At 33.7% G+C, this 11,995-nt stretch overlaps 1 protein-coding gene across 1 annotated transcript; it reads left to right on the forward strand.

The window, feature by feature from the left end:
* The first annotated feature begins 1,823 nt into the window (after window positions 1-1,823).
* On the forward strand, window positions 1,824-5,355 carry LOC133315041 (cysteine proteinase inhibitor-like). The gene is made up of 3 exons (XM_061516586.1): window positions 1,824-1,997; window positions 2,436-2,643; window positions 5,106-5,355. The coding sequence occupies exons 1-2, from the start codon at window positions 1,896-1,898 to the stop codon at window positions 2,637-2,639; spliced, it is 306 nt and encodes a 101-aa protein (XP_061372570.1). The 5' UTR covers window positions 1,824-1,895; the 3' UTR covers window positions 2,640-2,643; window positions 5,106-5,355.
* The last annotated feature ends 6,640 nt before the right edge of the window (window positions 5,356-11,995 follow it).

Here is an 11,995-nt window from a genome sequence, read left to right on the forward strand (position 1 = left end):
GATGGACATTATTGGTCACCTCTATCACTCGTTACTACGGCCACAAACCATTAGTTAGTTATCACCATAAGCTATCAGTTACCACCACCAACATTGACTATTGTTACACCCAATCATTAGAAAAAACCACCATCACCATCACTAACCACCACTCCCAGTAATTAGCCTCACAATTGCATCATAGCCAGAACCACTATCATCGTTTCTATATGATACCACACCACTAGCCAACACTACTATTGCGGTTGTCGTCACCATTGGCCACCACCTTTAGGGACCATCCATCATCATCATCACCATCAATAGTCACCACTATCATTAATTATCCTCGCAATTGCATCATAGCCAGAATCGCTACCATCGTTCTATATGATACCACACCACTAGCCAACACCACTATCGCGGTTGTCGTCACCATTGGTCATCACCTTTAGAAACCATCCACCATTTCGGGCCACACAACTAACCATCACTACCATCGTCATTCGTCAACTACCACAAATGTTACCAATCATTGTTGGTGTTGTCACAACCACCCATCGTTATCGGCCCTACTATAACTTCAACGAGCCCTAGTATCAATATTGATAATTAATTTAAAACTCAATTTTTTTTAAAATTATTTAGTGTGATAAATTTTTTATTTTCAAAATTTTTATAAGTTATTTGTGCATTCTATTTAAAATTATGATTTAAATTTTTTTTAATAATTCAAAATAAGAATTAATGTGTAAATAAGTATAAGTAGTAGTTTAAAAAATTAATTTAAAAAAATATATGAAATTATAATTAAAATTATATTTTACTTATTTATATTATACTATGACATAATATAATTCGCCTCAAATTCAAAACAGGAGAATATTATCCTATCAAATTACTTTTCTAGTAACGGATCCTAAAATTTCACATAATTTGGATAGGTTAAATTTTATATTTTTTTTCTCTCTTCATGGACCTCACTTAAAAAAAAAAAAACACAAAATTTTGACATGTGGTCATATGAAATTTGGGAATGGATCTCATATTTGTGATTTCACTTGACATAAACAAATTAACGGTTATGAACGCACGATGTGATTGGGTACTCACATTTCATGCAATTTTTCTTTTTCTTTTTCAAAACTCCTATGGACTCAGCCTGATGATGCCACAGCTCACAGGAACCAAAATTCTTATCAATAGCATATTTCAAAACCCACCTCCAAGCCCAAATTCACCCCAATGAGTCAACCTCCTACTATTGCTGATGTTTAATGGGCTGAGCTATTGGGCCTAACAGGTCTAAATTTCTCTTGTCAATTCAAAGCGTTATTGTTTAACAAATTTTTTATTTAAATGTTATACGAACAATACTTTTTACTTTACTGTCATATGTCAAAGTTTATCTAAATATCACGAAATTATTGACTATAACAAACTTTAACATGTGACAGAATAATAAAAAATACTGTTCCCAATAATATTTATTAAAAATATTTGCAATGTCACTTGCTCATGTTCCCAATTGGACGCTCACTTAAAATCACAACGACCTTGTACCAAAAAATAATAAAAATCACAACGACCAACCAAAAGAGCCAATCATGATCGTCTATCCGTGCCGACCATGATAAAGGAGGAAGTTATCCCTGCTTTCTCTCCTACTGTAATTCGATGAAATCATAGTTGACCATGCTCCCAAAAACGTACGGATAATATCTGATTGGTCACACGTTGGCAATCAATAAACATTTAAAAAAAGCAAACATGCACAGGATCTGCCCCAAAGGCGCCATTGTTGACCAATCTAAACTTCTTCTTCCTGCAACGACATAAATTGACATCGAAGAGACACATACAGTAGACAAAGAAAAACAAAGAAAAGAGTTAAAAAAAAAACACAGAAAAGAGAAATGGCAACACTGGGAGGCGTTAGTGAGGTGGAAGGAGTCCAGAACAGCGTCGAGATCGATAATCTTGCTCGCTTTGCTGTTGAAGAACACAACAAAAAACAGGTTTTTAATTTATTTTTTTCCTTTTTAATTTGGATTTTGTTGTTTCTTGAGGAAACTCGAGGAAGAAAGTGAAATTTTAAAAGTTAAAACTTAGATCTTTTTTTTATGTTAATTTGGTACTGGTTGATTTTGGCACGTGATATACCAGTCTTAAGTGTTTGTTTTTTCTTTTTCCTTTTAAATAAAAGTTTAGATTAAAAAGTAGGGATAGTTTATAATAATTGGGTTCCTTTTCTATGTCTAGGGGTGGGTTTTTTTGTGTGTGTGTGTGTGTCTAATTTTAACTATTTTTTTTTTGTCTGATTGATAGGTGTGTGCAAAAGATTCAAATTGACCAAACCAAATAAATTGAAATCGGTTTTCAATTGGATTTTAATTAGAAATTGAAGGAACCACTCCATGCACACCCTGTTAATTGAATTGGTGATGGTTATGCAGAATGCAGTTCTGGAGTATGTGAGGGTGATAAGTGCAAAGAAGCAGGTGGTTGCTGGCACCTTGTACTACATCACTTTGGAAGCAAATGATGGTGGCAAGAAAAAAGTTTACGAAACGAAGGTCTTGGAAAAGGCATGGTTGAACTCCAAGGAGGTGGAGGAGTTCAAGCTCGTCAGTGATGCTCCTTCCCAGTCTAGCACTTAGCTAGGTATTTTACTAAACCATACAGTTGCTTCTCTTTTATGTACGATAAAGTATCTACTGTTTATCACGAATGCAAATCCTTTAACATTGTCTTGGCAGACCTCATATCCTTGTGTTTGAGTAAAAATTTAGTGCTACGGACCACGAACGTGGGACATAGATAAAAATATAAATAAAAGAAAAAAATAAAGTGAATTACCCCCCCATTTCCAAAGGGATTTTTGTTGTCCTGGATCATTAAAATTTTGAGTATATTTTTTTTTGTATCACGGCAGCACCCAACGGTGGATATGTATTTAATAAGATAAACAATAACAACTTTTTTTATTTTTTCTCTTTCTCTTTGTAGTATTGATGTTATTGGAGAGATGTGTAAGGTATTAGACACAAGAATGAAAGATAAAGAAAAGAGAGGAATCAAGGAAGAGTGATCATTTTGTCACGTTTGGACAAAAATATTACCAGACTGTCACGCCAACAGTAAATTTTGTCAAAATGCCACGCGGCATAATTCTCTACACAGTGTAGCGAAATATGCCACGTCAGAACCAAAAATGTCACATGTTAAATTTTGAGAAATTCGCTACCCTATATAGTGAATTTCTCAAAATTTGACATGTGGCATTTTTGGTTTTGTGCATTCTGACGGAGCATATTTCGCTACATTGTGTAGCGAATTATGCCGCGTGGCATTTTGACAAAATTTACTGTTGACGTAGCAGTCTGGTATTTTTTTTGTCCAAACGTAACACTTTGGTTACTCTCCCGAAATGAAGAGAGTGAAGAAAGAGTTGTATTACAGATGAGAATGAGAAAGTGAATTATGAGATCAATTACAATACTATACAGATATATATATGTACAACACTGTGAATAGACTGATGAATAACTAACTGAGCTTTACACAAGATAAGTCAGGTGCAAGTGTCTAGCAGATAATGCGGAGCTTGTTAGAAGATAATTGAGTTGGTTGATCTTACTCTCTTTTTTTGTATTTTTTGTGCCACGGGAGCATCCAATAGTGAATACTACTGCTATTCAAAACGAAACATCTATAATTAATAAAATAGTTGCTAGCAATTATCTTTACTTTTTTCTCAGTATTTAATTTTTATTGAAGAGATATATATAAAAGTGAGTGTGAAAGGAGTATTTTTTATATTTCCCAAAAAAAATTCTCCCTGTTTATGTAATTACTGATTTGATGTGACATACGACAATAACTCGTTGATTATCGGTGTATTGGTACTTGTAGCATTTGGAAAATGATTTAGAAATGTGATTTATAAATACGACAATAATATATTTTTCTTAAATATATTTTTAATTAATTATTTTTCTAAATCTTTCTTCAATTAAAAAAATGTGATTGCTAAATAGGCGAGTAATGAAGATGATCCACACCTCAAAATTAATGTTTAATATTTGATCGATTTTAAAAATAAAGTAAATTTTTTTATTTCAAGAATTATGTGTCTTTATATATTTTTTTTGTTCTTATACCAACCGTAATTATTGTTCTGAGACGAGTTATTCTCTGTATATTTTCACAAGTCTCAATTTTTTGAGTCGGTTATGTGATTAATCATGAGTCAGGACTTAGTTATAGTTAAGGCTCTTCATGACTTTATGTCTTTACTTTGTGAATTAATTATCTTCTGTGTAAATCTAAAAAACATTGTGTTTATTTCTCTTTTTAATATAAAATTTTCATACAATGAGATTATATGAAATTTAATGAGAAGATCACTTCCCTAATTCTGTTGAGATTATTGTTGGAGATATGATGTTATTCATATAGATATTAGGCTGTTGTGCAGTTGATATTAGGCTGTTGTGTATCCACCCGTTGATCATAGAATTGCACATCTCTCATGCACGCCACTCTGCTTCACTCTCCTTCTCTGGTTTCATTACTGAACCAGTCACGAATCCCAATTTATTCTTTGCCTTGAGTGCGTTTTTCACGAGCTTTGCCCAGTTTTCATAATTGGCTTCTCCTTGTAGCATAACATTTGTTAGTATGATCCCTGGGCTATCTGAGCTTCCTAGGTAGAAAGGTGAGCCTGGATTCGTTGGTTTCAACCTGTTGCCTCCTTCTTCTGCCATATTTTATTGGGCTAGCTTTCACACTATTTAAAATTCTCACGCTGCGGAAGTGTTTTCACATAGGATCGCTCTGATACCAAGATGAAATCTGGTACCAAAAGGTCACTTTCAATATTCACAAGAGTGCCTTTTAATAGGCAAGGTACACAACAATCAGAAGCTAACTAAGTACAGAAAACAAACGTAACAAAGTGTATCCTACCAAACTAGATACTAACAAACTATCAAAGTGAACTATATCTGCAGAATATCTACAACTGCACAACAGCCTAATATCAACTGCACAACAGCCTAATATCTATATGGATAACATCATATCTCCAACAATTATTAAATATGGTTCCTTTGATTTTTCAGGTTACCGAAGATTATGCATAGGCTAGCTTGGCTCCAAGCCGAAAGTAACAGGATATGAAAAGTATGTGTATGTGTGGAATAAATGTAGCTATTTACCTTTAAGTCCTAACGCTACATACGGCGTATACATTGGCATCCTATTTCAGTATGAACTACTATGAATATGATCAACTATGTATTTATGTGGTAAAGAACTAATTGTTGTCCATTGATGTTCTATATGATGAAATAAGCGTTCCTTTTTGTTGTATATATTCTTTAACAAGATTTTTTTTTTGTTTTAATTTAAGTGATGTAATATTTTAATTTTACTATTAAGTAATAATTTTACTATATCGTAATAACTATCCTTTCACAAACAATAATCAACCACAATTTTGGATTCAAAATATTAAAATGCCACTTTTTTAAATTAATTTTCAATTTGTCACGGACAATTAAAGTCTCACTATGGGGACCAATGAGATTGCTTTTGTCACGTATCGCAGTGTCAAAGACATGTCATATATATCTTCTTACAATATTGCTTTATTTCAATCTGTATATCACGATTCAAATTCTTGATTCTTATGTACTCTTTTCCTAATTGCCAGTTGCCTTGGTGCTCCCCCTTAATGCCAAGTTTCTCTTGATCTATGCCAGCCCAATTAATATATGTATGTCCATTATTAGCCTAAAATGGAGTATTACTATTTCCTACATATTCACATAGATCAATCATATGCATAAACCAAATAGGTTAAATAAATGCTTTGATTTCGTACCCTAACCTTCCACTAGCTAATGGTATCCACCCATAGGCCACAACATTTGGTGATGGAAGCTGAGGACATATCACTACATTTGTCTCGATGACAGATGAGCATAATTTAGCAGCAAAATCACTTATACGATGAGTCATTATCCAGAAGCATAATACATCAATTTCATTCTTATCACTATCTGTGCCCTAAATAGGATCATATTTGTCTTCATCGACTGTCATTTCACTTTAAAATGGGGGAGGTGGAGAAAAAAAAACGTACCTTTCTGGATTGTCAAAATATGACTCCCTATTTATATTTATTGACTAAATTGGAGACAATGACGACTCAAGCATAGAGTGTTTACCATGGTCCACTTCCTCCACATTTAAATTGTTGAATCTGCTCCGAAACTAGCTAAGAAATGCATTTACCATGCATGCCACATCATCATCGTAAAAAACTTCCACACAAAGTCATTGCTCATTGATATGCCTCCAGCATATATATGATTTTAAGCCAAAAAGAGCAAGAAATCTTAATCAATCTTGAATGAAAAGGCCCATAATTACCATTAAACTGATAAATACTAATTAGGTATCTTGCCACTGATTTTCTTATATTTTAGTAGGAAAAAATACGAGAAAAGGGGGCCAATTGAGCAGGACAGAAAAACACAAGTTTTCATTCACCACGCTACTGGCGCGGCCCTGACACTATCAATGCCAGCATCAACTTTCAACACAGCCCAGTCGCGCTATCAGCGCGAGATCCGCGCTAGTAGCGCCAAGCCACTGCCTCCAAACATATTTCCCACGCTATCAGCGCGAGATCCGCGCTAGTAGCGCGAGAGGCACATGACAATTTTAAATCATGCATCAGAGGTTATCTGGAAGGGATCATGAACAAAAGATGTGATTAAGATTTGAACCAAGGAGAAAAAGTTTATAAAAGGAAACTGGAAACCCTGAGGAAAGCATCTTTGGCTGAGAAGAATTGTGAGAATCAAGAAATCAACAGAGTTCTTGGAGACTCACGCTGGAGATCAGAATTCCGCAGAATTTGAAGATTGAAGACAATTGATCCTTCTTCTTCATCTTCTTCTTTTCCCGTTCTTTCATGAATTTTTTTTTATTTTAGTTTGTTAAAGTCAGGTATGTCTGGCTAAATTCTCTTTGTAGTTGGGATCACGGATCCAATGCGAATCTTTTCTAAATTTTAAATTGTTTTTATAATTAATTTAATTTCTTTAGTTTTATTCTACCTGTGTTAATTTTTACATACTCTTTTTAGAATTGATCACTCTATTATAGGGTTTTAAGGGTTAGAGCTCACAATAGAAATATTGGGGTTTTAATTCTGACAAGGGTAGAATAACAATATGTGCATGATCTAGACATAGGCTTACATAGATTGCAGACTCTTAAATTCATTTGCTTAATGTTTGATTCAAGAGGAATTACTAGGATACTAGGATTTTAATTGGGTTAAAGGGTTGAATACACTAAGACATTAGGGTTCAACTATTTAATAAGAAAAAGATGAATTGTCTAAGCTAATGAATTAATTAATTATAAGAATTAATTTATAATTATAAGGGAGGATCAGATGTGAAGTGCATCCTGACTGCAGTTCCTTTACAATCTTATTACTCATATTTTCTTTTACATTTTTGATTATTATTGAATGTTGTTGATTATTACTGTCTTTAAATTATAGTTAGCGATTATTTTCTCAATTAAACCGAGTTTTCCAAATTAAGGGGACTAGTTAGGATAATAATTGGTGCATTAATTCTCGAGGGAACGATCTTTCTTATCACTTTATTACTTGGAACGATCGGTATACTTGCCGATTTCGCATCACCCATCACCAACGTCATTTTAGCCGTTAAATGAGAAATAATTTGGTTGTCTTGCAGTCCCAATTTCTTATAGATTATCTTCTTAAGAGAATTGTAGTTACAACGAGGACTAAAGCACATCACTCTTGATTCTCCTTCAAAAATGAGACCTTTAAGACCATAATATTTTTTACTATTGTAGTACACAACCACCATTAAAGGTTCACAATTGGAACTCATATTTTAAATGTGCGAGCAAAATAATGCATAGGATTATAAGCAAATTATAATGTGGGGTAGAGGTATACAAGTGGAATGTACTAAGTTATTGATTGTGTTGGGGGAGGGGATATATATGGGGGATAGGGGTAGGGAATAGGTTGGACGAACGAATAAGATTATGACATGTGGCAATATCTTGTGAGTTTAGTTGGGTGGGGTACTGGGTTTAAGGTGTTAAAGGTGTTAGGTAGAAAGGACTACCACAAATAACCTGTTGTGAGAAACATGAGGTCTTGAACTTGTTGGGTCCATGATAATTAATATTTATTACACTTATTTATTAATCTTGATTAGTGATTTTTGGATTATTTAGTGTGTAAATAATGGTCTTTGGGTTAAATTAGATGTTGAGTTTTTAATTGGGCTTATTTTGAAATTCGTAATAAAAATCCAGATTTATGTTACTGCGGTATTTTGACCATAACTCATTCCACAAGTGTCCGATTGACCCATTCTTGTTGAGTTTTGCAGCTAACTCAGAGGGCTACAAATGTTATGAAAACATGAAAGTTCAGTTCGAACAATAGGATGGTCGAAAATCAAGCCCAAGTTCATCACGAGTTGCTGCAGTTTTAATTAGTTAATTGGATTTAAGTTTGTAATTGAGAACCCAATCTTTATGAGGCCCAAATCTATTATTTATATTTTATTTCCTTTTATACTAGGTCAGACTTGTAGAGCCTATATAAAGGCATGATTAGGAGACCTTGTGATTCACTTTTAGTTTTAGTTTTCGTTTTGAGAGTTTATGTTTTTATAGTTTCAAGATTCAATTGCAATTTACGTTTTCTCTCTTCTACTCTTTTATTCTTCTTTATTTTCTTAATTTCATATTGATACTTCTTGGGTTGATTGCTTTTAATTGATAATTTTAAGTTTTAAATCCTTGTTTTTACTTTCTATTTTTAGTCATACAAACCCCCCTATTTTTTACTTCTTGTTTTTAATTGATCGATTAAGATCCTTGCAAATTCCTTGAGAGACGATTCAGGTTGCCCACTTTATTACAAATCTTTATTTATACAAACCTGATTAATTTGAGTGAGTTCGATAGCTCACGCCAGTCCAACAGCGGGACAAAAACCTGTTATGTTTAATAACGGGTCTTAAGTCTTTGACGCTGCACACATGGCCAATTAATGCTTGGTATGTATATATTCTTCGAATCAATATCAACCATACCTATATCTATTTTGATTATAACCATTATGTCTTCATCCGAGATATACTCATTCTCAGGATATACTCATCATTCTGCTGCCTTCCACTATGATATGGACCTATCCCATGCGGTATTACATGCCCAACTAGTGAAAGGCCCAACGACTATTACTTCCAGGAGAAGGAAACACGATTATCCCAACAACAAATCTGAATGATAAGAAAACTGGGAAGACCTCCATAGTAGATAGTCATCGCCTCAAGCCCTTCTACGAGGGACCCAACAACAGTCTGTGGAGGCAGAGCTCAAGCTCACTGATGCCACTTATCCTCCCTAAGGAGGACAAAGAGTATTTCTTTTCCTTTTCCTTTTCTTTATTTTAGTTTATTTTGTTTTGTCTGCTGTTTTAATTTTCAATAAGTAGATTTTCCTTTTCATCCTTATAATTGTTGAGTTATACATAGTGTGAACTTGGATATGTTGTTCTTGATGGATCATTCTAATTAAGTAGAGTTCTTGATTGTTAAATACTTGGCTTGGTAGTTGAATTCATGATGCTAATTGCATGAGTTGATATTAACCTTGTGAGAGTTTGAGCCTTTATGAATGAAATTTATCTTTTTTCCATTCTTTCTTTCCTGTGTGCTTTCCCTCGTGATTTTTGTTCTCTAGAACTTGCTCCTTTTCTTTTTAAAACTACATTTTTCACTTGCATGCATAAATATGATAGAGGCCTTCTTTCTTTTATTTCCCCACTTTGGCCAGATAGCCACCCCTTGCATTTTATTCCCTTTGGTTAGCCCCTTTGTGCCTTTTTATCTCATTCTTTTCTTAGCCACATTACAAGCCTAAGTGTAAAACCATGTAATCCCGCACTTTGGAAATTATTGAGCATTGGTTTCATCTTAGTTTTGTGTTTAAGTGTGGGGGTTGCTCGAGGCGTGCAACATTTTAAGTGTGGGTGGGAGGTATTTTATGCCATTCATCACATGGCATTGCATTTGTTGGTCATTGGATTGTAAAAAAGAGAAATAAAAAGAAAAAGAGCGCTGAAAACAAAATGATTGAAAAGTAGCGCTAAAAAAACTAGAAAAAAAAGAAAAGCAATAAAAAAAATAGAAAAGAAAAACAAAAACAAAAACAAAAAGAGAATGTTTAATTTAGTGACTTTATGTTCTTGGTTAGTCTTTGTCTTATTTTTTTACTTCTTTTAGTTCTTGTTTTCTTTAGTTTGGTTCTTAATTAGTTCTCTTTTAAATTTCTTGGGTGCTTAGCCTCTTATTTCCATATTTTTCCATACCTTCACCCTAGCTCCAATATAACCTTGTAAAAAGTCCTCTTGATTTTTGCATGCATGTGTTTCGAGTAGTGGAGAAGTAGAGATTGAGCAAGCCTATGGTAGGGCAATTTTCTTGAGTGGAACTTGAGTGATACACTGATTTACCCTACACACTTGAGAGATTGATTGAGAGCATCCCATGAGAGACCATCTTGTGTGATTAGCATTATTGAATGAGATTACTATGTTTTGTAATTTAAGATGAAGGAATGTCTATCTTAATTAGTTGATTTTTTGAAGCTTTATTATCCTTGTTCAAATTATTGTATTCTTAGCAATTGTTAGAAAGCATTGGTTATCTTTTAGTCTTTTGCTTTGTTTTGTCATTCCTTTAGTTTTCGTTTCACGTTTTAATTTTGCTCAGGAGTGCAAAAGGATAAGTGTGGGGGAATTTGATAATTAATATTTATTACACTTATTTGTTACTCTTGATTAGTGATTTTTGGATTGTTTACTGTGTAAATAATGGTCTTTGGGTTAAATTAGATGTTGGGTTTTTAATTGGGCTTATTTCGAAATTCGTAATAAAAATCCAGATTTATGTTACTGCAATATTTTGACTATAACTCATTCCACAGGTATCCGATTGACCCCATTCTTGTTGCGTTTTGCAGCTAACTCAGATGGCTACAAATGTTATGAAGACATGAAAGCCCATTTCGGACTATAGGATGGTCGAAAATCAAGCGCAAGTTCATCACGAGTTGCTGCAGTTTTAATTAGTTAATTGAATTTAAGTTTGTAATTGGGAACCCAATCTTTATGAGGCCCAATTCTATTATTTATCTTTTATTTCCTTTTATACTAAGTCAGACTTGTAGAGCTTATACAAAGGCATGATTAGGAGACCTTGTGATTCAGTTTTAGTTTTAGTTTTCGTTTTGAGAGTTTATGTTTTTACAGTTTCAAGATTCAATTGTAATTTACGTTTTCTCTCTTCTACTCTTTTATTCTTCTTTATTTTCTTAATTTCAATTATGGTTTTCTACTTAGCCATGCAAGGCTAAGCGTTCTTTAATCAATCCAAGAATTAAGGATTCCGCGGTTAAATCCGAAGGACCTGCACTTCATCTTGATCCAAATTGTTTCTCTTCCTTCAACTCAGATTTGAGTTCTGCGATTGCACCTAAGGTAAGTGATTAAATATTAGATTTAATGTTTAGGTTGATTAACCCGATGATCTTAAGTCAAGCGGGCTGATACTCCGCGATTGCACGAGTAGATGCGCCATATTGATCAAACGCTAGGCGATCGTCTAGAGAGGGGTTCCTAAGCAATTGCAGGGATTTCGAATTGCTTAGGGTCAACCACGATTTGGTAATCCTTTATCCAATGATGGATATCTTGGAATATTATTTCTTGGGTTGATTGCTTTTAATTGATGATTTTAGTTTTTAAATCCTTGTTTTTACTTTCTATTTTTAATCACACAAACCCCCATTTTTTACTTCTTGTTTTTAATTGATCGATTAAGATCCTTGCAAATTCCTTGAGAGACGATTCAGGTTGTCCACTTTATTA

The sequence above is a fragment of the Gastrolobium bilobum genome, unplaced genomic scaffold (assembly GCF_033153095.1).
Source record: "Gastrolobium bilobum isolate Gb01-03AN ecotype WA unplaced genomic scaffold, APGP_CSIRO_Gbil_v1 utg9008, whole genome shotgun sequence".
Classification (NCBI taxonomy): Eukaryota; Viridiplantae; Streptophyta; class Magnoliopsida; order Fabales; family Fabaceae; genus Gastrolobium; species Gastrolobium bilobum.